This window comes from Mycteria americana, chromosome 16 (genome assembly GCF_035582795.1).
Source record: "Mycteria americana isolate JAX WOST 10 ecotype Jacksonville Zoo and Gardens chromosome 16, USCA_MyAme_1.0, whole genome shotgun sequence".
NCBI lineage: Eukaryota > Metazoa > Chordata > Aves > Ciconiiformes > Ciconiidae > Mycteria > Mycteria americana.
This window is the reverse complement of record NC_134380.1, coordinates 5,639,702-5,663,449: the sequence shown is the minus strand read 5'-3', so window position 1 is coordinate 5,663,449 and position 23,748 is coordinate 5,639,702. Positions and strand designations below refer to the sequence as shown.

Below are 23,748 nucleotides of genomic sequence, written 5' to 3'. Positions count from 1 at the left end.
TCCCCCCCCTCTGCATGGGAGAACCATGCAGATAACCTCTTGTCCCCTCCGTGGCTCTCCAGAGGTAACTGGACAGAGTAAACTTGCCCTGATGCAGCAAGGCTCCCACTGGGAGGGACAGAGGTTATCTGCATGGTTCTCCCATCAACTCACTCCTAAAAACATGCTGCTGTCTCTCTGCACTGCCAAGGTAGATGGGAAAACCTGATGTCCAGCAGAGCAGGTGGCCCATGGGAGCTGGTGGTAACTCTCTTGTGCCTCCCTGGAGCTGGGCTGGTGTCACAGCCGCCTGGGCTGGACTCCCAAAGGATGGCTGTCACCGAGTCTCTCCAAAACTCAAGAGGGGGGACTGCAACCCAACAGCAAGATTAATGCCTCTGGCTCCCACCACGCAGCCGCACGCTCCGGGACAGGAGGGGACGGATTCACGCGCCAGGTCAGCCAGGCAGGCTCCCAGCCAGGGATCCCTGCCCCGCTCCTGCCCGCCAGCTCTGGGAGAGACGAGCTGCGGAGGGGCTGTCGCAGCCTCTGCACAGAGACTGCTGGCAAGGGGGGCTCGGGGAGGGCAATCCTCCTCGGGTACGGCATCCCCGGCCCAGGCCGGGGCCGGGCTGAAGCCGGGGGTGCCAGCCGTGCCGTGGGCAGCCCGGAGCGGGGAAGCCGAATGAGCACGCTGCCCTCTCATGGGAGGAGAACAGCTCTGCACCGGCTGCGGCCAGGGAAGGGGCTGGCAGGGAAACGGCTCGCAGAGAGAGCCCCGGCCCCGCACAAAAGCTGCTTTTCAGGGCTGTCAGCGCCGGGCCGCAGCGGGGGAAGCAAAGGGCTGGGTAACAGCTGAAGAGCTTCACCAACAAAGCGGGATTCAGGGGAGTCGCGGTGACAACTGCTCCGAGGAGCATCCCCTGCCACGGAAAATGCTGTGCTGCAAATCTGCCTGCAAGAGGGATTTAGCTCGGTTGGCTCCCTGCAGCCCAGGCCACTACGGTCGGCACTGCTCCCGGTCTGCCGGGTATAATGTGCTGAACAGCTGGGAGAGCTTTCTGTAGGCACAAAAAAGACCTGATTTACCACCTTGCACGTTCTCTCCCACAGCACGTGAACTGTGCAGGCAGTAGCTGTTCCGAGGTCCTCTGCTTACACAGATGCACCCCTCCCACCCAAAGCAAGAAAGCGGGCTGAAGCAAGCCGAGTTTCAATACCCCTCTCTCCACCACAGCTGTAACCCAAGCATGGGTCAACAAGACCCTGTGAAGTGAGGTGAGCAGATCCACGCTGGTTTCTAGCAGGGAAAGCAGCAGCTGCTGGTTTGCACAGACCTTAGCGACTTCAGACAGCGCCTGTTCCAGACGGATGATTCTGTGTTCCCAGGTTCTCCAAGAACCCATTTCCCCTCATGTGAAGCTTGAGCACAGACTGGTCTGATAACTGGTCCAAACTCAGATCACTTCTGCAAGCCCCAGTCACCAATACCGCTTTTTCCTTGCGAAGAACGGCAACAGCAATCCTCTCTGCGTTGATGCCCAAAATTAGAAGCTATCCCAGGAAATGTCACTGTACTTGCCCTGTTCTCCAGCTGACACAGGCTCGGAGGTCACTAACCTATCTGGCTGGCTGTTCATTTGCTTTTTCACTCCCGGCTGTGTGCTAGCCCTGATGCTGCAGTGACGCTCAGAGGGCTGGTTCAATTCACGAGTGGCAGAAAACTGAACACCACAAGAAGAGTTCAGCTCACCAAGAAGTCCGAGCCAGCACAAGGGTGGGGATGGACATACCTTGCTCCCACTGAAAGGAATGATCCTACCAAAGAGGTCTCTTGTGAGTGCTTGTTTCTATACCTTCTCCCTCAGCTCCCATTACTAACCCCTCTGCTAGCTAGGCCTCTGGTCTCACCCAGTACAGCTCTTCTTCCACCATGTTAAAACTCCTTTTCTAGTCTAATCCCTGAGCTAGGGCAGGCTCCGAGTTGTTGTTGATGATCTTCCAAGTTTTGAACCAGCTGTACGATTGGCCTTGCCCTTGAAGGCAAGCTGATACAAGCTCAAAGTCCTACGAGTGAACCAAAAGCTCATGGATACTGGCAGCCAGTCCAGTCCCGACTGCAGCAGAACAGCTGAGAAGAGATGCAGCCTTGGGTCTAAACAAGGCAGCGCTGCATCAGAAAAGCAATCCTTCTGAAATTCTCCTCCAGCCCTGGTACGCCTTCCCTGCTTGCACAGCTGGGACGCGGCTGGACCGGCTGCTGCTCCTCCCGGCAGGCTGCACAGACGCTCGCTGCGGTGGCAGCCCCCCAGTTTCGGGTCCTTCTGTTAAACGAGAGGACACACAACTGTTACAGCATCACATACAGGTGGGAGCCACCAGCTCTCAAACCAGAAGGGACACGGAACGATTATTTCCTTTTGAACACATTTCCAGTCATCTCTACCTGCCTCAATTTACACCTCTCCAGAAACAGAGGAGGTGCAGTCCCACAGAGGAGTCTTTACATGCCTTGAAAAAGAGGTGAGATTCTGCAAGCATATTAGTTTAGCCCCAAACCAGTCTTAAAACACGTAGCTGCTTAGTGCCGTGGCTAACGCTCAAGAAGGAATGCAGCCCTGTTCTCTTTGTGACTTGCTTTCTAACTGCCACAAAAGAAAGAGCAGTAGTTATTTGCTTTTACATCAAACTGGAGGAAAGGAGCAAGAACATCAGCATGGGTACAGCGTAGACAATCCAACCCCCACATTCCCACTCAGGTAACCTTGTCCTGTTGGCTCCCCGCTAGCAATTAAAAAAATCAGCATGCCGTCCTCCCTGTTGAAATGAGGCATTGGGTTGCAATTGTCACAAAAAGGAAGACAGGTAGATAAATCAGAGTAATAAAAATAAATCAAGTCCTGATTGCAAGGCCACAGAGGCACTGAAGGAGGTACCAGTAGTACCTGCAAATCAGGAAGAACAATGGCATCATCTTAAAGCTGGGAGCACACAAAATCATCTCTCTTGGGAATGAAAAGCAGAAGGAGATATGTTATAAAAGCGTTTCTGCAATGGCTCTACGTTGCTTTCAGCCACCACAATTCACACCATTTTCTGGAGTTGGGTCTTGTTAAACACCAAGCACAACATGCCCGGAGTGCCCACAGGGAGAGCAGGGGCTCATTTGCTAATTGTGACTGCCTGGCTGCATTGAGCTAGACAGCATCTAGCAGAGGATGTGAACAGGGCACGGGGAGAGATCTTCTGCAGAGCAATTGGAAAGCAGAAAAAACCATTGGTTTTATAGGTGACAGTAATCAAGAAGAGTGTTTACATCAGTTTGGGAAAGGAAGGACACAGGTTTATGCAGAAATTGGCAAACTCACTGTCTCCACAAAACCATTTACTCTTCAAGGAGTTTCATTCTACAATACATTCATATAAATATTTCAAAAGCCTCCAGGCTGCTGTCCCACACTCTGCTTCAGCTTATTTACCTACAGTTACTGGTTTCAACAAAGCTCACTAACAAAATATACAAGTTTTTCCACTTTCCCAATCCTTGTTCCACTACATAGCCAAATTCATTAAGAAGCAGCTTCAGACACACCGGAGCGCCCTTGGAGGCAGCGCTCTCCCTGAACCCCCGGGTATGGGGGGGAAGGTTGGTCAGCTCTCTGCTTGGAGTCCAGCCCTTCCACAGCGACTCTCTGCACTGTGTGTCTTATCTAGAAGCTAAGCTGAAAGCAGCATGCGACACCTGGAAGATGAAACCCCCTCTCACCAGTATGAGGTGGCAAGAGAGATGCAACACAAGGCTTCTTGTAATACAGCCCGGGGAGGATGGGGAAGGGGCAAAAAGCACACCTTGCAGCCTGGTAACAAAGCTACGACACCAGCCTTCTCCCAAAGCCACCACAGCCCCAGCAGCTTCCAAAACACACCTCACCATACAGACGTACTAATCATGTGCGAGAGCACTAGAGAAAGTCCCCAAAGCACCCCCATAGCCATTACCTGAACACCATTTAGCATACTACGGTACTTTGGGAAACAGAGGTGTACACCTGTAGTTTTTTTGCAGATCATGATATGAAAAAAAGTGACTAGCCAACAGGGTAATGCAAAATAATTGATTTTATTTAAAATAAAAAGCAAAAACACAATCATCCAAACAAGACAATAAAAGTATCCCAGCTCTGCTGGATGGGGTGATAAAAGCAGCTAACAGCAGTGGCAGGGCTTGGAGCTGACAGTGTGACTGTCAAACGAATCAGTACACTCTTTCCTTCCCCCCTTTGCAAGGGGGATGCCAAAAACCTCCCATTACAATTAGCCCACACAGGCGTTTCAGATTTGATTCAGTCAACGGTCTTGCTTCCTGCCCCACGACGGCTGGGGATTCAGGGAGGAAAAGGGTCTAGGTTAATTATGAAAGAGGTTGCTGTCTTTCTTCTAAGCATTTGGAAAGGCTTAATGTAACTGAGAAGACAAACTGGAGCCATCGTACCCAAGCTGGAAAGGGGAGGAAGGTATGCCAGTGCTTCCTCGGCGTCACCTGCTCCCGCAGCACTTGTGCAGAGAACAGGTGCCGAGATCGGCGTGCCTGTTGTTCACATCTACAGTTCTGACGCGGTATTTATTCGTTTACTCCTGAAGTGTCATAGCAGACAAGCCCGTATTGGTTACCAGACTCAGAAGCACGGCCAGAGCTCACAAATCCCTTTACCTTTCGCCAGAGAGGGCAGGACAATGACACCCATACGCACAGTACAATCAGGAATCCCACAGTCCAAACCCAGCACGCGGCTCCCTATGCCTATTCCTGCAGAACAAGGCTGCCCGCAAAGCACCACCAGGCTGACAAAGTGCCGGCAGGGGCTGAGGCAGAGCAGCGCTGCTGCTTTGGGGCTCAAGGAAACGAGGGGCCCACCGGGTCTGGGTGCTGGACCACAGCAGCCTGCTATATCCAGGGGCTCGCAGTACACAAAAGCAGTGGGGTCAGAACAAGAGACATGGATGCCCCAAGAAGCACAAGCCTGGAGAAGTGAGAGCACAAAACCCACTCTCCCCAGTCAGCCTCCCAGAAGCATGGAGCTAGGCACAAGGGGAGCACAGTTTTTAACTTTATTCCTCATTCACCCGACCTGGAACGAGGGCCTGGGAAGCACCAGCTCCCCCCCTTCCTATAAGGCCAGTGAAGCTGACTCCCTGATGAGAGATAATTTATTCTAGTCCTATTTTAAAAAAATCCCGATCTAGCAGGACCTCCTGTTTAGAGCAGGCCACGAAATGCCAACAGTTAAACTCTGGTGAAAACAAAAAGCCTTGTTCTGCTACAATTTATGCACCACACAGCAATTCTGGAAGGGCCACCACAGAACACCACGTGGCCAAGAGCGCTGAACAACATCCCCAATGTTTTCTGCTACAAAAAGCTAACACCCGGTTAGGAAGTCTCAGGTTGCTTAGGATGTCTGGAACACTTTTTGTGGGAGGACAACTTCAAAGCATCTTACACAGTAATTACATTTCAGCCTCACAACACCCCTGTGAGGTAGGTATTTTCCTCATCTACTGAAACAAAGCTCACCAATTCGGCTGAGGCAAGAGCCTGTAAGCAGAAGAATCAGAGATCCCAGGAGTCCCAATTCCCAGGTAGCCTAAACAGACACACCTTTGTTTCATATCAGAAAGTGCCTTGTGGAGAAGTCAGTATAGCATTGCTGGTATCACGATGCCTGCAGTCCATTTCAAACACACTGCTTTTCTGCGAGAGGTGTCAAACGAACACAGGCTTCAATCTGAAATTGTTTCATTTCACTCCATGGAAGAGTTCACAGGCACGGAAGAATACTCTGCACTCTGGATCTTCCCACTCTGCTTCCGGTGGTAGAGGTGTGGCTTTCCCGGCACAGTGATCAGGCCTTCACGCACATGTAAGATTTTAAGACTGCGAAACGTAACCGTGCATGCCAAATGCAATTGCAAGCTACAGCATAAGCCATCTTACTGACATACTAACTGTCAAGCCACCAAAGAGGGCAGTGGACAGTTCTCTAAGGGCTCTTCTCATGGTGACAGAGCTGAGACTTCTGAGCCTTCGCCTCTCCAGGCCCCCACATTCCTCCAAAAGGCAGCAGCTGCAGGCTGCTCTGTCCGAGAAGACATACAGATTGTGCAGACTCCCAGGCTGTTCAACCGGGCAGGAAAAAAGGCAACCTTGGCCAAAAATGCCAGGAGTTTGAGAAGTTTTTTTTTAAAATGAAGTAATCTTGTGGAAGAATCTGCAGCAGTCTACAGAGCAAGTGCGCTCACTTATGCCTGGCTATCACAGGAAATTCAGGAGTCTGGACAGCTAAGGAGTGTACCAAAAACCCTCCCCCTCTCCATTTTTCCACCACCACGCTGCTCCTACACAAAGTGACTGGCACAGAAGATTCAGAAACAGAGATCCTGACAAACGTATTTAGGATTCCCTTGTACAACAGGATATTGCCTGGTCTCCAAGAAGGGAGAGAGTGTTTAAATAGGAAGAGACAAGGTTAAAAAAAAGATCAGAAAACCCAGACAAGCAATGTTCTGGGCTCCATCAAACCCAACATGTATAAGAAAGTCACAGTTAAGGCTGCCAATCTGCTTTTTAATTCTGCTACCAGTGCCTGGGCATTATTGCATGTTTACTACACGCACACCACTTCTGCTTTCAAGTTTCCTCTCCCAAAGAAGAATGGCTGAAGTGAGATCTAATACCCACCTCCTAGGTCTCAGGAGAGCACCCAAGGAAGCACCCCAACCCGGCTAGCTTTTGGCTATGCTGTTCAGATAGAGAAGAAGGATCATTTCCTTGCAGCACACCTTCAGCCAGACAGACCTCTTCGCTGACACTACCAGCACAAGCCCCTGCTAAAAAAACCCAGCAGCTCCAACAGATCCCTTGGGGATGAGAGCTTTACCCAGCATAATACAAATGCACCTACACAGACTTAAGCAACACATTGCATTTTTAAAAAGCATAAAACAACAATATGTCCCCCTCCCAGTCCTTTAAAATTGGCACCGCAAGTTCCGGAAACGTCTGAACCCATAACCTCAAAGAAAAGCCATTTAGGTATGCGAACTGCACTGGCCTGAACGAGCCCATGGCCCTATCACTGCTTGGTATTTAAAGCCCAGCAACTGTTGTTATAAGAGTCAGACTTTGTGAGTTGTTGCCTAGTGCTAAACATCACGCCTGCACCTAAAGGATTGTAATTACTGGCAAATGCTGACTTTCCCCCCATGGTTTTTGCTGTGCAAGAAACTCCAGGATTCTCCTGCTTCATCGAGCTTCCTATCGCAAGGTGCTAGTGCATCTTTGTTACCAGTCATCATAACAGACACAGAGCAAAAGTAAATGGACTGTTGCTGGTTAAGGTGTTCCACCTTAGTTGTATGCATGTAGATTAAGACCACGAAAGATGCTTCAGGTCGGTGGTCACCTCCGCTGAAGTTGCTTCAGTGTTTGGAGCATTCATACCACCTTCCCCTCCTGAAATTCTGGTGCGAGATCCGCCGGACGTTTAGATAGGCCAAAAGGGCTGGTGTTCCTTTCCTCAAGTGTACAGGACAACATGTAAACATATGACAGTGTCAAAGCAAGGCAGGTTTTTACATTTACCTGCTGGTTTTAAAAAGAGTTCTTTAAAAACTGACCGTCGTCTTCCTTGCCAGTTACGTGAACCATTAAATACTTGGCGTGTCCTTACCCAAAGTTGGGTTATTAGTGCACTCACTTGGGGCGCAGAGGGGACAAAGCATTGCACAATAATGTAGAGTCGGGGCATTCCCCTAGAAGTTATTAAGGAGCCAACCTTCGACAGCACATAATGAAGACGGATGTCTGGATCGAGGAAGAGTGACAAAAACTTAAGGACTGTGAAAAATAGAAGCAGAAGGGGGTAGAACAGAGCTGGCTGGCTGCTAACGGAGCTTCGATCGGCAGCTGCCTCTAGGTGGGTGTTGTTATCTCTCAGGGGTAGCTGCGGCCTCCACAAGATTCCCTAATCCTGTCAAAAAAAGTACAACTGCCTGTCAACAACTATAGCATTTCGCCTCATATCAGGACAAAAGATTGCAGCATGCAGGTTAATTGTATGCTTATTCTTCCTACAGAATTGTACAAACTATGTAAGATTTTATGTTTGGAACTGTTTCTATCAACTAATCTATCACACAGCTGGAGCAGAAAGCCCACCCATCCTCACAGAGTGAAACAATCAACGTACAGAGGAAGAATAGTGAAACCTGGAAAGCAAGTGTTCTAGGCAATGTGCTAGTTTTTAATATTTAAGGTATTCATTTCAAAATTTGAGGTGCAAACAACTGAAAAATGCACAGGATTTTCAGAAGAACAGATCTGCATGTGTGCTCCGCATTTTTACAGCTTTTTTTTTTTTTTTTTTAAAAGCAGGGTCTACATTAAAGTTTGTTATCTTCTGCTGCTCATTCCCTGCCTGAAGTCACACTGGCTGCTGAAATGGGATTTGACAATGTCTTAACAAACAAACTGTTAAAACCTCCAGGGCAAAATAAGCAGTCAGCAAGATAAATGGCTGCGAGATATCACAGCAAGATAAGTGGCAACACGTACAGGAGCAAACAGGTCTTTAGGCAGTACCCTACACCAGGAAGTCAGGCATGATACTGGGAATAAGGACCTCCTCAGGTAAATTACTACTGCACACCTTTAGCAGGCCTCACAGTAAGTCACCACAGCACTTGCATCCATGCTAAACCTGGAGTATCCAACAGCTCCGTAACTAGACAGCACCCTAACACAGGCAGGCAGCTAATACAGCAGCACCAGTTAACCAAACTGCAAGGAGTTTGCTTAAGAATTTTGGCAACCCTCTGCTATATGAGAAAAATGCTTCATTTAGCAAAGAATTTCTAAGTTCCTCCCTGCAGTACACTCCCAGATGCCCAGTGTTTCACTGTTTTTAACCTGGCAAGTCCAGAGAGCTTCCTTCCTCGGGAACTTTACCCTAAGCAGTATCTATTCGTGGTTCTGCAATATTAACTTTCCCTCCTTTCGGACTGACTAGAAACTTACTCTTTTTCCTTTTTTTCAATAGGTAAACACAGAAATTTGGGATTAATTTTGCCTTTAACAGATAAAACAGTGGGCCAAATTGAAGTAATCCAAGCAACAATAAAAGAAAACATACAAATACTTGAATGTTTTCCCTTTGGACAACAAGGCATTGAAACCTGAGTCTTGCCTGATCATTCCTCATCTTTAACTGTTTACTACTCATTTGTGCTCTCTGAAGAGCACAGTTAAACTATTCCACCTCTCCCATTAAAAAAAAAATAAAATACTTTCTCTATTAAAAGACACAATTAGGAAAAGTAATAAAACTGTTCATTAAATAAAGTAAAAACCTCATTTTTAAAAAATATCAAGAATCTTAGTTTTCAGTTTGGAGCAATTAAAATAAATCATGGAGGGAAGATATCACCACTGGCCAACTGCTTTACATTCTGTAAGGGACCCCTTGCTCTCCATCCCTCTGTCCTGATGAATCACCCTACCATAACTCTGCCAGCTCTGCCTTGTATTGTCTTTTGCTTGTTTAAAAACAGTTGCCATCGGGTCACCTGGAGGAGCTGCGCTCTTTGCTCACACAGTCGTCTTGGGAAGTTGTATCACCGTTACCCATCATGCTGCATGTTCTCCTCTTTTTCCTCCGGTGCATCATCCCCTCTGTCTCAGAGCCAGAGTCGCACTGAAGTATGAAGAGATGAAACCAGAATTCAGAGAAACCTAGTAAACTGTTTGTGCTGTGGAATTCACCATACGAGCTACCTCAGCAACCCTGAATAATCAATATTCAAAGAACACGCTATTTTAGGTTAGACACATGAAATAAATTTTAAATTAAGCTTTAAAAAACAAGCACAGGTATGTTCTTAGATTTCATCACTGACTAAGCTGGCTTGGGGCAAGACAATTGATGTGTTCATTTTGGCTTTCCGAGAGCAGACTCAGTGCCTTCTGAAGCACTTAGGTGCCTAGAAGAGTCCCCATCATAACTGACAGTCTCTGTTTTGGATCTTGTTCCCCTCCCCATTTTTAAAAACACTCATTTTGCAGCCATTTTACACAAGCATGGCTTAGCTAAACAAGCAACAGATTTATATGCAATATAAACATAGATCAAACAAACCAAATTCATTTAGCAATATAAAGAGAGGCTCCAGCAAACAGAACCTGCTAAGACCAACAGGCTCCCCCACCATGTAGATTTGTTTAGTTGCTTTCTATTAATTTCTTCCCTAAGACATGAATATTAGGATGAAGACACATGATCGGGTATGGAAAAAACCAATATAGTTGCAGGATACAGATCACCTACTGTATTAAAAAGCATTACCTCTGAATCAGAGTCTGAGGAGCTGGAGCTTGAGGAACTGGAAGAATCACTAGAACTATCGGAAGCAATACCAGTAGATTCCTGCAGGTCAACTGAATCAGCCAAGGCTGCCAAGTCAGGATGTTCCTGCTTTAGGATCCTAAATACAGTTGAAATTTCAGGGTTAGCCTTTGAACAGTAACACTGCACGTAAATGAATAGGGTATTTTGGGGTTTTGTTTTAAATAGAGAACATGAAAAGCAAGCTACTAAGTCTCTTACCTGTACCATTTCCGTGACAATTTGGGTCTCCCTCTTACTGTCTTGTGCCACACCACAGGGAAGTTGGTACAGCTGGCAAAGTTTTGCGTGATGGCAATAGTTGTGTCAAGATTGAGAACTACATGCCACCAGCCACCTAGAAATACACCACCAATGACCATTTCTGGCTACATAGCAGAAAGCAAGTTCAAGAACAGTCATGAGCACTTTTTCCATAGCACAGGTGGAAATTGGACCTTATCTCCCAAACCCAGGTGAGTTTGCCACCACATCATCTTTCCTCAGTCTTATTTCAGCATTCACTACAATGCTTTACAGATTCTTGTTACAGAGGGCTGCTCAATGCTCTGACCAAATTATCCAGCTCACGAACAGTACTGAAGGTCTGACTTGACAGCAACACACTGGCTACTGACAGCTTATTTAATAGCAAGAGCTATTGTAACCCAGACTGCACAGAGACCTCTCTGTTAAGCTGGAGAGCGCTTTCCATGCTGATTTAGTAAGGTTCTTATGACTACAGACTAACCTTTCATTTAAAAATAGATGCAAAATTGTTTCCCCACACAGGATAAAAATAGACGGTGGTGTTCTTACAACCCACTTATAACCTCATAAAAAGACTAAGGAAACAGTTTAATGGAACCTGACAGCTACAAAATCTTAACAGAAGGTACACCGAGGAGTCACTAATAAGTGCCAAGACAATCACAAGGCACTCTTCAAACATGAAGTCAGCTGTGTGTTAGAGACAAGCAATGTGGATAGAAGCTATGGGCCATGCTGCACAAAAATGCTGTGAGATTGAGGTTAGAATTTGTCCCTGAACTCACCCGCTTTATCCACTAGCCACCTCACCTCCCAGTTATAACAGGCACACAATGTGCAGCCACTCGAAGAGAATGGCATCCTTATCAGATCTTTCTTTAGCTTTTGATTTCAAATGCAAGATGAAGCATAACCACAGAGAGGTGGGTGGAAAGTGTCAGTGCCTTTAAGTAGTTCTTTTTCCACAGCTAAGAAAAATTCATATGCAGTCAGACTACCCAGGCTGCAAAATTCAGTCATGAATTTCCTACAGTGTATATAAACTCAAACATTTTTGTCTAAGAAGTTACTAATACTCAAACACCTCTACCATTTTATGCCTTGACGGTTTCCTATTACTGCAATTTAGTTCAGGATCACATTCCTGTGATGCTGCAACTGAGGTCCCATTTGTTTTGTCATCTGTACCACATGCAATCCGGTGCTACAGGCCATATATGTTTCAGGACATTCAGGAAATAACTGAATAGTCTCAAAAAGTGCCTCACAATATATATCCCTTTTGAAACAGCTCAGAATAGTTTATTTTGTAAGAGATGGCCCATATAAGAAAACAAATATTCTCTTGGTCTCTACTACATACAAACGTTAAAAATATGCTTTTCTCTCCTAGAATTCCTTACTGGAGAGATTCGTACATACCTGGCACAAAGACTGTCTCGCCTGGTTTCTGTAAGATTTCCAGGGGTTTGAATTCAGGGGGCCAGGTGGGAAGCTGCGTCCTAGGATATATGACATTGAACCAAGTGATGGCCTCATCCTGCTGGTTCCCTCCCTCTTCTCGTGTCACTTTGATCAGCTCTCTGGGAGTGCTGGTAGGGAACAGGCACCAACGCTTATGTCCCTGGACTAAGGCATTCCACGCACTAGTTCCCAAGGGATCGATGTGAATTCCTGTTCCAGAACGAGGCGGGCCCATCACAAACCATCTGCATGGGAGGAAAAAAATCCTTTAGTCATAGAGCAAACAAGTAGCTACCTTCTCTTTTCTTCATATTAGACAGAAAATTACAGCTGTTAATTTCACATACAGTTAGAAATCAAGGTAGTTACAGTTCCTTAATTTATCTTCTTGAGACTGTTAGGCTCACACTACAGCAAAAGATACAACATGGGTTTAACCTAAAAACCAACATGAATTGGCACAGGAATGACTCTGGGACAAGAAAGTGAAGATAGCTTTTTAAAAGAAAATACAGCTATGGAATATAAACACTTCTTCAATAACATATATACTTATTTCAAGGTTTATGAATGTGGTTAAGTCGTAACAGCCTGCATTAGAATCTTACTATGCAGGGGGATTCTCCTAATCCTATGTTTTTCTAAAATTTGCTACTCAAACGGATCCAGAACTGCAGAACAATGAGGAACAAACAAAAGGCAATATAAGTAAGGAACAGAGCAAAGTTACACAACCCTGGCCTCCCTCTGTGCCTTCTGTTCATTTACAACAGGCTTTTCATTCTAACATTTAACTAGTTGGAGCTTATTCTCCAGTGACCATTCAGGATTTGGTGTGTATATTCTCATTCCCCATTCGCAAGGTTTATTTCTCCCTATGGAGAACTTTATCTACTACACGTTTAACAGCAACAGTACCTTCAATTGCTCGTTTCCCCTGTAACAGAACAGTAAGATCTGCCATACCAGATAAAGCAATGTAAGTGAGGTGACTTAGTACCAGGCGTCAAGAGGAAAAAAAATTGGCAATAATTGTTTATTGGGCAGCAGAGAGGGTAGAAACTAAAGCACCAACAAGACCCCTCCATCGCGTGGCTGACAGGCAGGCAATACCCAGCAAGAGGAGTTCAAAGATTCAGAAAATATCAGAAGTCAGCAAGCTCTCCATCTCCCCTTTCCAATGCAGGTGTAAATTAAGCTGGTTTCCAAGTATCACTTGCTAGCACCAACCATAGGACTGTAAGTTTGGTCATCAAGCTGTGCTCTTCCTACTTCACAAAGGAGCCATAAAAACGTAAATAGGCAGGCGTTTGTCACTTCTATTGTCAATTGACTCTTTAGATTCATATTAGCCTTGGAAAGCTCATTAAACCACAAGCAGAACAGTTAAAGCTTTTACTAAGAAGTCAGAAGAAATTAAACACATAAAGATCTGTCTGGTACACAGATGCACTGTTCAATACCATTTTTCTGACTGTAACCTGAATCTACACACAGGGAAGATTTTAAAATCCTTATTTAGCAACACTATCATTTACCAGCATCTTCCTCCAGGTGTTTAATTTACAATGAACATAACCCAGTTTGCCACAAGACGTCAAATTTACCGTTAAAAACTTCACAACCTGTAACTTCAATTTAAAAGCAAAAAACCCCAACCCCAACCTGCCCCCCCAAACTAAAATAGCTGCTTCAGTAAATGGCTTCCAAAAATTACTGCCTTTATTTCAAAGAGGAACAACTCCAGTAAAGATGCTCTAAATAGCAGAAGTTGTTACTTTAAGATCTATACACTATTATCAGACAACTCTCAATCCAGAGGTCAATCTGTACAGTGCATATCCTGATCATAGTAGAAAGCACCACTTTCTGTTGGATTTTCAATTATGCTCTTAAACTACTGGATACTCTTCATCCGTTTCTGTACCTAGATGAAACCCCTAACTCCAGGAGGCATCAGTGTGCTCTCCTGTATCATTCACCTCTTAAAAAATGATAATAGCCTCAAACAAACCCACATTTTCCAGAACAAAGTACAAGAATTGTGAATACCAAGATCACAAGCAAGGAGCTCAGCATGTACCTGTAGGTGGGGAGGGTGTGGGGGAAAGAAATATCTATATAAGTCAGTCACAACCAGATTATCTGGTTTACCTATAACTTGGATAAATGATTCCCAGTTCTGTAAGTGGATTCAGTTTCTACTAAAGACTACACCTGGTGTGCTTTTGCATTTGATCACAGCATTGTATGTTCTTCTTAGTGCTAATTATAAAAAGGGTCTGTAACAACACTGTAAAAACACCTACTTCAGTGATCTTAAATAGAAGTAGTTTCATGCTTCACTCCTGCAAAAGCACAACTGGACTACAGACACGTGAAATATTACAGAGAAGAGAAGAGGACCATTATTCATTCCTTGTTCTACTTTATTAAAAAACCTGAAACACTAAAACACCCACATCACAGCCTCATGTCACTTGAAGGGCAAGGCATTCTCTGACAATTATAACGTGGCTGTAAAGACTCTAATTACTTAGGAGCTTTCAGCTTATGCTCATACTGCTATGAAGCGTTATATTAACATAGATGGAAATCCTTTTTGTATCTAACAGCCCAACTACAGGGTTTTTGCATTTGATTTCAGGAATGAAGTGGCATTTCAATCCTTTTTCAATCAGATGCAAAAAAAAGAGTTGAAAAGACCACATGGATGTGAAATATTGTTCTCTCTCAAAATCATCTGAAGGGGAGCTAAGAACTAGTCTCCACACTTCATAATAATCTAGCTTAAGATCTTTACCTTAAAAGGACTGACTCATAATTAAACAAAATCCCACTATGTACATAAGCCACCGGGGCAAAACCCAGGAGCTAGTCCTGAAGTACTTAAAATTTGAAAGCCAGAAGGCACACAGAGCAAGAAATTAATCTTCATACCATGTAATTTTTTCAAAATCTAAGAAGTGAGGTAAACTGACTTTAAAAAAAAAGAAAAAAACCCCGTTGTAGCAACGCCAGTGACAGAACCAGAAACTGTGATACATAAATCTGCCCTTTCCTCCCTCTGGGTTACAGATGTAGGCTCATTTCAAAATAGCAGACGTAAAGCTATCACTTTGTTTTATACAAGACAATCATACCTATTTAGGAACAGCTAACAACATGGAAAATACCTACTTTTATCTTGCTGTCACTGTACTATACCTGTAAGGCGGCCTTCGTTTCTCCCCTGCATACTGAAACAGATCATCAGTGAAGAATTTGGGTACTTTGTAGTCCTCCAGGAGTTTCCTGCGCTTGGGATGCTCTCCATAACTACTGTCAAAGATGTAGAGCGGGCTGTCATCACGTGTGGTTTCCATATACTCTATGTAGTATTTCATCTTCATCTTCACAGAATAACCATCATTGTCCTCCCCACATTTGAACTTCTGGTTCCTATACTTGCGTTTCAGTCGTTCCAGAGTCCACTTCTCTTGGGCAGACCAGCCCACCTGAGCATTCAGCAAGACTACAGGCTTGTAAGGTTTTTCATAACGCTCAACAAATTCCTCCACTGTTAACTGGAGTGCATCTGCCCTCTCCACGTTATCCTGTGAACCCAAGAGAGGAATACAGAACAAATGTTAGGACAGACTAACATCTTAGAACCGCACTTTCTAAGTCAGTGTGGAGGAGCTTCACACTCATACTTTGCTCCGTACACCACGAGGGTATCAAGCTGCCTACGTGTTATTTTAAGCTCCCGAGGCTGCAGTCCTATTTCTCACGCCCCGCTCCTTGCGCCCATCAGTGACACCAGCAGGCCGAAGCCATTTGGCACTCCTCCCCACCGAGGTAACTCCCCAGGCGGAGAAGCCACCCCTGCCCTCTCGCCCGACACATCCCTTGCTGCATTTCACCCCCGCGCCGCCCCCGGGACCCCGGGGAAGGCGCCTGGGAACTACGTGGGCGCACCGGCACTGAGGGTGCCCATCCCACGCCGACGGGCCGCGACCCCCCCGCACCCCTCGCCACGTGGAGGGAGGAAAAAACGCGGGTGCTGCTTGACCTCCCCCTCCCCGCCCCAGGACCCCCAGGGAGCCCCGCCAGCTCTGAGGCAACCCCGGCCTCAAGAAAGGGCCCCTTCCCCGTTCCCATCAGACTTCCCCCAGCCCCCGGTTCCCCTCAGGCCTCCCCAATCCCCTCAGGACCCCCTCAGTCCCCCGCGCCCCCCCCCCGTTCCCCTCAGGGCCTTCCCATTCCCCTCAGGCTCCCATTCCCCACCCCGTTCCTCTCAGGCAAGGAGGGGTCACCGCGGCCGGAGCGCACCTTGCAGGCGGCGGGGCTGAGGGGGAAGGTCTCGCAGTAGTTGTGGCGGGTCCAGTCCAGCGAGTCCTTCAGCTCCGGCCGGGCGCTGCGCTTCGCCTCACGGATCCGCTTCTTGCTCTTATGATTCATGGCGGCGCTGTTAGCGGCAGCGCTGGGGGCCGTCACCACCCGCCGCCGCTGCCCCCGGCGTGCCCCAGACTCCGCTCCGCGCCCGGCCCGGCCCCGGCCCCGGCCCGCCTCGCCCCAGCCCGGCCCGGCCGCCGCACCTTCGAGAAATTTCACCCCCTTGCCGCCGCTGTCGCCGCGGCCCCGCCCCCGCTACCCTCCCATTGGCTTGCTGCGCCGCCGTCTTCCGCCACGCCTCGCCCGCCCTCCGGCGCCGATTGGCTGAAGCGGAAACGGGGCGCGGCCGGGCCGCCATCTTGGGAAGGAAGGTGTTGCGGGCGACAGGAAGGGAGCGCGGGCGCCGGTCGCCCTTGGCCGCGCTGCCCCGCGGCCGCTCGCGGGGGAGGTCGCCCCGGGAACCCCCCGCCGCCTCTCCCCTTCCCCCGCCGGGCTCGCGCTCCGCGCCTGCTGCTCCCCTGACAGCGGCGAACCGGCCGCGTGTCACCCGGTTCGTGCGGGACTGCGCGGTGCCCCTCACGGCACCGGCCCGCGCGGACGAGCCCGTCCAGCCCCGCCGGGGCGACGGCGCGGGCGGGAGCGGCCCGGTTTAACCGCGACGCTCGGGGGAGGCCCCTCGGAGCGCCGGGACAGGCTGCCCGCCGCGCGCCGAGCGACCGGGCCGCCGCCATCACCGCCCGCGGCGGCGCTCCGCGTGACGCCACCCCCGGAGAAGGCGCCGATTGGTCCGCGCGGCCTGGTGCCACACGTGGCCGCCCGCCATTGGACGGCGGCGCGGCACGGCCATGGGAGAGCCGCGGCGGGGCGGCGCGCGGCGGTACCGCTTCACGGAGGGGCCGGCGGCGCTGGCGCTGCGCATCCCCGAGGTACCTCCCGCGGGGCGGGGGGGAACGGCGGTAAAACCCGGACGTCGGTGCGACCGTCTCGGCGGCGGAGCAGGACCCGCCTGCCCAGCGCTGTGCCCGGTGTGTTTCAGGTGCTGGACTCGCAGTACGGCATGTACGTGTGGCCCTGCGCCGTGGTCCTGGCCCAGTACCTCTGGGTCCACAGGAGAAGCCTGCCCGGCAAGCGAGTGCTGGAGGTACCGCTGACAGGCCCCTCCGGACACCCCCCTTCTCTTTAGCTGCAGGGGTGGCGGCCACCCCTTCTGTCTACACGAGCACGTTGTGGTTTCAGATCGGTGCGGGCGTGAGTCTCCCCGGCATGGTGGCTGCCAAGTGCGGAGCTGAAGTGATCCTGTCCGACAGCGAGGAGCTGCCCCAGTGCCTGCAGAACTGCCGGAGAAGCTGCTTGATGAACGACCTGCCCCACGTACCTGTTATAGGGCTCACTTGGGGGCGGGTCTCTCCAGAGCTGCTCTCACTTGCTCCTGTAGACGTTATTTTAGGATCAGATGTCTTTTTTGACCCAAAAGGTATGTTAATACTCTCAGGTATCTTTGATTTGTGACAAACTGCAAGGACTTCACGTCCAAGGAGTACTGGGAACACTGTCAAGAGATCAGGTGACAGCCTGTATGGTGATACTGTGCTATTGAACTTGTTGTTCTTGGGGTACTTGTAGCATTAAGCTATCATAGGAATACCACCAGAAAGTGGGTGCGTAGAAAATGGAGCAGGTCAACTGCATCTGTATGAGGCCTGAGAAGCATGGCCTTAAGCAGTTAGTTAATTTTGTATTGATTTTTAATTACCATTTCATATAACCAGGCATATGTAACTATAGCTAGAATCCAGAGACTAACCAAGACTGACTGCTTGATCTCCCCAAACTACACAGACTTTGAAGATATTTTAACTACAGTTTACTTCTTGCTGGAAAAGAATCCACATGCTCAGTTCTGGACTACTTATCAAGTCCGAAGGTAAACTTTTGCATATTGAAGACTCAAATCTTAATTCCTGTCTCCCTGTCTTAGCTCTTAGAGTGTTAACTTCTCAGAGGCACCACTGCACTGATTTCAGAGAAGCTCCTCACAGATTGCGAGTTAGCCAAGTAAATCCTAGGGGTACCAGACAAAAGCAGCCAAACCAGAACATAATCCAAGAACCACAAATTTAGTGTTGATGATAGAACTGTTACAAACTGTTTTGTGAACTGCTGTATTTAAGTTTGGTGACAGTCTCCTATAATTGCTGCAGAAGTTAAAAAGCTTGGATTACATTTTAACACACTGGTATTTCCTCCCCTCAGTGCTGACTGGTCAATTGAAGCTTTGCTCTGCAAATGGAAACTGAAGAACATCCACATTCCCTTACATTCGTTCAGTGCAGACAAAGAGCACTTGGCCAGCTCTTCTCTACCAGGAAGACATACAATTGAAATGATGATAATCTCACTAGCAAGATCAGATGGTACTTAAGTTTATTCCACTTGTTGGTTCCAATACAAGATAATACTTAACTGTTCACTGTAGCATGGATCTGCAGAAAACAGTCCTGTTTACAGCAAACCTCATGCATATTTTTTGGGAAGCAGATCCCCTTTAACAGTGATTGTTAAAACATGCATTGTAAAAATAAAGCTGTTCAATTGTTGAGCTATGGCTTTTGAGAAATTTGTGCTCCTCCCCAAAGACCATGTAATAGTTCAAAGACTCAATTCCATTATGTAAGCCACTAGACAACATAGCTTAACAACCTGACAATCCACAAGATCCAACTTAAATTCACAACTTCAGCTATGAAAAGTTAACTGCACTCTTTCAAGATAAAAAAATATCCCCATAAGATCTGTTTCCCAGGACTGAAGCTCTTTCCCAAAGATTCATATACAAAAGCCAGCCCCTTTGTTTTTAAATTCATCTGTGTAGACTGCCGCTAGCCATGCAGTCCTGGAACATACAAACTCCTCAAGTTTGTAGAAAAGTACTTTTAATCCTCAATCAAGCCAGACTGCAAGTATTCAGATGTTTCCATTCCCATTTAACATACATGCATAAAGTTAACAAGGCATTACAATAACCCTTGACATGTGATGGTTGAAGTTACAATTCATTTGGTATCCAAATCAAGAAAAAAAAAAATCACTGTAAGATTAGCTACCATGAAGCAGCAGCCTGTTGAGTCAGGGCAAGCACACAGCAAATGCAATTAGTACTGCTCCGTGTGTATCTTCCGTAACAATGTTCAACGGACCTGTCTGATTCTGTGTTTATAGTCTGGTGTGCAATACTTGCCATACAACATTTGGGTTAGTCACAACACCAATTAAGTTTGCCCGTAGTAATTTAAAAGCAACCCCAGTGGATAAAATTTATAAGCAGTAGAATGCATTTGTTACTATATAGAAGTTAAACATTGACAGTATAATTGCAGAAATCTTTTCAAGCTAAAAATAAGCTGACTCAGACATTAAGTTGAGAAAAGTTAACACAGAAAAATGTTTAATATTAACTACAGAGACAGTGGGTATAGTACAGAATGTCTTAAGCAAAAGATACACCAATCAGTACTTACAAAGGAATGAACCATTTCTTTTCTTAACATTACATTTCTCATATGTAAGTTCATATATGTAGGTTGGTAAGTTTTACCATTCTGGAAAAAATAAGGTGTGTATATCATCAGCTAGATGTGCTCACTGTATGCTCCATTATTTTTACGCAAGGCCCGGGTGACTGGAAGTGCAGTTGTCAGGCATTTTAATTAACTGGACAGCCATTTGTTTCTGCACGACAAGGCATCGTTACACAGGAGCAATCAGGAGAAAACAGGAAACAGCCAAGCACTCTGCACTGCAACACGCCACCTTAACAGCTAACCAGCATTACTCAACTGCTACACAACTGCGCCTAGTGCACAAAAATACATAAGAGAAGAGATTAGAATTGAGTCTGATAAAACAATCCTTTCAAATATCAACTGTCACCTGAAAAGATTTCTACCAATTTGAATTTGAAGATACTATTTGAATTCAAAGTAAAAAAAAAAGCATTTACAGTAAGTTTCAAATTGAAGTTTTGCAGAATTTTATTCAAGGAATGAAGACAAAATTGAGAATACTTTTTGACAGAGTTAGCTACTCAGCATATAATGGCTGCATGTTTCCTCAGTATGAAACTGGAGGCAGCAAGTTACCATCAGTTTAATTTCAAATAAAAGTCAGCACTATATAAACAAAAATGAAGTTTTACCTCAAATATCCAAGCCAATAATGAAATCGGTAGTCGTTCACTTCACTAAATTACAAGAAATTTGAATAACAGCAACAAAATGGCACATAAAATGTAAAATCTGCCACTTCAGGCGCAACTTAAACAAGTAAAAAGTTAGACAAAATGTTACAAAATAACCTTTTCAACAGCTGGTTGCTCGTGCCAGGGGTCTCTCCAACGGACTGAAGACTCAAGCGATCTTTTCCCCCCAAAGGCGTCCTTTATGTAGATTCTCATTTATCTGATGCATCTAGGTTTGAAGAAAGAAAAGTTCAGCCAGGTTTCTACCTCGTCTCTTTTGGTTGTGTGGATGACTTCAGGTATACTTCTAGTTGTGTTTCAACTGGCTTTGCCTAAGTTAATTAAGTTTTAGGAATTTCCATAGTGTTCCACCTCCCCCCACATGTTGCTTTACTTCAGAGGCCAAATGTAAGGTTCTGTCAAAGTATTTAGTTACAAAGAAGAATAAGCATCAGGCTGTAGATCAAGCCACCATTAACTTCAATTCAGCCTGTTCAACAATAAATTATTAAAAGTTATATAAAAGTTATAAAACTAGTACTTCTTCATAAAGACTTAACTAAACTCTAATTAGCATTCAAAACAGAAAGTGTGACTAATTTTGCTACAATTATCTAACTTCAGAGCTAGCTTAGGCCCTTTCCTTTTAAAAACAGGACCAAACAGTTTGAAGGGTTAAAGACACACTATCCTTTCCCCACCCGGTGTATCCTTAGATGCCTCTTCAAGATGTCGACTTGAGGAAAAACTAGTTTCCATGGTTTTCTCGTTGCAAGGAATTTGCCACTTTTCTAGAACAGTTATTACCTCCAGTCAGTATAACGGCCACTGAACCGATCTTCCATTATAAAAGGATAGTGTATCTTTAACATTTAAAGACAAACCTGCTCCAATACACGCCCACAGAAACTGGTCCCTGGAGGATCAGCCAAATCAGTTAAAATCTGCAATACTGGCCAATATTCTTTTAGCAAACAGGAGACCGCAGCTTTAAAGGGGAAAATGCAGATGTTGGATAAATACAGTAAGAAATAGTCATTTTCATCATAGGTTGCGTCTCATACAATATTTTATTAAAACCAAGCCATTAATCTCTCAATAAAACATTTTCTTTGTAAAAAAATTTCTCCGTAGAAAGCCCTTCGGTATTAATCTCCCTAAACCAATAACCAAAAAGCACTGCTCAAGAAAAAAAAAAGCTATCAACGTGCCCCGTTAGGATTCACTTGGTTCAGGCTATTAATACTCTAAGAACTACCCAACACCCCACCTAAGTGCTATAATAAAGTAACATGCAACATGTGCTGATCCCGAGGTACATTACCATGTTCCTAGGAGGATACAGCTCCTTCTTCTTCCGGAGACTTGGGAGGGCTCTTAGACCTGGATCTAGAGTTGGATTCCCTCTTTGAGGCAGGGGGAGGGCTTCTAGATCTGGACCGGGATCTTGACCTGGACCGGGATCTTGACACAGACGAGGACTTTGACTTGGATCTCCTGGCAGACCTGGACTTCGAGGTGGAGCGAGACCGAGAGCGTGTACGAGACCGGGATTTGGATCGACTGTAGCGGGACCGACTGCGGGATCTAGAGCGGCTCCTGCTTCTAGATCGGCTGCGACGGCGTCTTCTAGGGCTAAAACATACCCAGGAGGAAAAACCAAAGGGCGTTAGAAGTTGAACACGGGCGGCGCAACAGACCTCAGCGACTACTTCGGGACAGGGAGGGCGGAACGGGACCCACGTGGGCATGAAAATGAGCGTTGAGAGGGCGCCATTGTTCAGAGTGAGTGGCCGGGGGCTAAAACTACTACAGGGCGAAACCCTTCCGCTCCGAGGGAACTCCACGTGCCTTCGCTACCAAACCCCTACTCCTCCCTCCCAACCCCGCCGCGAAACTCTCTCGGGAAACGAAACAAAACGGAGCGGCCCCCGCTGTACAGGCGCATGCCTAAACCCCGTCTCCCTGCCTTACTACCGAAACTCCGCTGCCCGCCCTACACCCTTCCAAGCGCTCACCTCCGGCTGCGGCGGCCGTAGCCGCTGCTCCCGTAGCGGCGGGGCGGCGGGCCACGCCGGCTGTGGTGCGAGTCGGGGGGGCGGCCGTAGCGGGCCATCTGCACGCGGAGCTCGCGGCCATCCAGCACGGCCCCGTCCATGGCGTCCATGGCGTCCTCGGCATCGCGTTTATCGTGGAAACGGACGAAGGCGAAGCCGCGGCTCTCCTTGGTGTAGCGGTCCCGAGGGATGTACACGTCGCCCACGCGGCCGTACTTCTCGAAGACCCTCCGGAGCGTGTCCGGGGACGTACGGTAGGTCAGGTTGTCCACTTTGAGGGACGTCATGCCCTCCACGTCCGGCGGAGGGCGCCCGTAGCTCATGGCGGGCAACAGCCCCCGAGGGGCGGCGGCGGCTGAGGAGAAGAAACCCGAGGGAAGGGGGGCGAGTCAGGAGGCGGCGCGGCCCTGAGGGGGAAGCGCCTCACACCGGAGGGGGAGCGCCGGAGCGGCGGCCCAGCAGAGTCCAGAAAGGAGGGGAGCTACAGGGCATAGGGGAACGCCGCGGGGTCCTTAGCGGAGAGGGAGGAGCAGGCACCCACCTCTGGGGTCCGGGGGGGAGGCGGCCTAAGGCCGGAGCGGAGACGAAGCGCCAGCAACGGCCACCCCAGTCCGCTGCTGCGAGGAAATGAGCGGGGCGCCGCCCGCGCGCGCCTACTTAACGCCACAAAATGGCCGACGGCGACCCGGAAGCGAAAGCGCCGCCCGGCGCGCGCTGCCCCGCCCGCCCCGCGCGCGGCGGCGGCCTCCCCGAGCGCGGCCTTGTCCTTCTTTTTTTCTCCTTACCGGCCGCGGATCCCGCAGGCGGCCTTGGAGGGCGCACGGAAAATCGTCTTGTAAATTAAAAACCCGCCTGTCGTTGAAAGTGACCGTTAAGGCGGCTCCGCCGTGACCCGGAAGGACTCGGCGGAGGCGGGGAAATTTTG

General features: G+C 47.8%; 3 protein-coding genes across 8 annotated transcripts; 1 reads left to right on the top strand and 2 right to left on the bottom strand.

Moving 5' to 3' along the window:
- Positions 1-4,080: 4,080 nt before the first annotated feature.
- Positions 4,081-16,714, bottom strand: JMJD6 (jumonji domain containing 6, arginine demethylase and lysine hydroxylase). Its single transcript, XM_075518552.1, has 7 exons — positions 16,467-16,714; positions 15,360-15,748; positions 12,111-12,397; positions 10,641-10,776; positions 10,380-10,518; positions 9,604-9,731; positions 4,081-8,009 (listed from the first exon to the last, which is right to left on the bottom strand). The coding sequence occupies exons 1-7, from the start codon at positions 16,593-16,595 to the stop codon at positions 7,973-7,975; spliced, it is 1,245 nt and encodes a 414-aa protein (XP_075374667.1). The 5' UTR covers positions 16,596-16,714; the 3' UTR covers positions 4,081-7,972.
- A 521-nt stretch (positions 16,715-17,235) lies between these two features.
- Positions 17,236-19,128, top strand: METTL23 (methyltransferase 23, arginine). 2 transcript variants are annotated; one of them, XM_075518553.1, is made up of 5 exons: positions 17,236-17,455; positions 17,566-17,670; positions 17,766-18,003; positions 18,369-18,453; positions 18,783-19,128. In XM_075518553.1, the coding sequence occupies exons 1-5, from the start codon at positions 17,375-17,377 to the stop codon at positions 18,949-18,951; spliced, it is 678 nt and encodes a 225-aa protein (XP_075374668.1). In that variant the 5' UTR covers positions 17,236-17,374; the 3' UTR covers positions 18,952-19,128. The 2 variants fall into 2 exon arrangements, with proteins under 2 accessions (XP_075374668.1, XP_075374669.1); XM_075518554.1 differs by lacking the exon at positions 17,566-17,670.
- SRSF2 (serine and arginine rich splicing factor 2) lies at positions 18,937-23,520 on the bottom strand. Of its 5 annotated transcripts, XR_012778095.1 has the most exons (6): positions 23,365-23,520; positions 22,785-23,178; positions 22,091-22,401; positions 21,651-21,754; positions 20,884-20,995; positions 18,937-20,382 (listed from the first exon to the last, which is right to left on the bottom strand). XR_012778095.1 is itself a non-coding variant. In XM_075518555.1 (4 exons), the coding sequence occupies exons 2-3, from the start codon at positions 23,144-23,146 to the stop codon at positions 22,098-22,100; spliced, it is 666 nt and encodes a 221-aa protein (XP_075374670.1). In that variant the 5' UTR covers positions 23,147-23,178; positions 23,365-23,520; the 3' UTR covers positions 18,937-20,995; positions 22,091-22,097. The 5 variants fall into 5 exon arrangements, 2 of the variants coding, with proteins under 2 accessions (XP_075374670.1, XP_075374671.1); XR_012778094.1 differs by having other exon boundaries at positions 18,937-20,995; XR_012778093.1 differs by lacking the exon at positions 21,651-21,754.
- Positions 23,521-23,748: the final 228 nt, after the last annotated feature.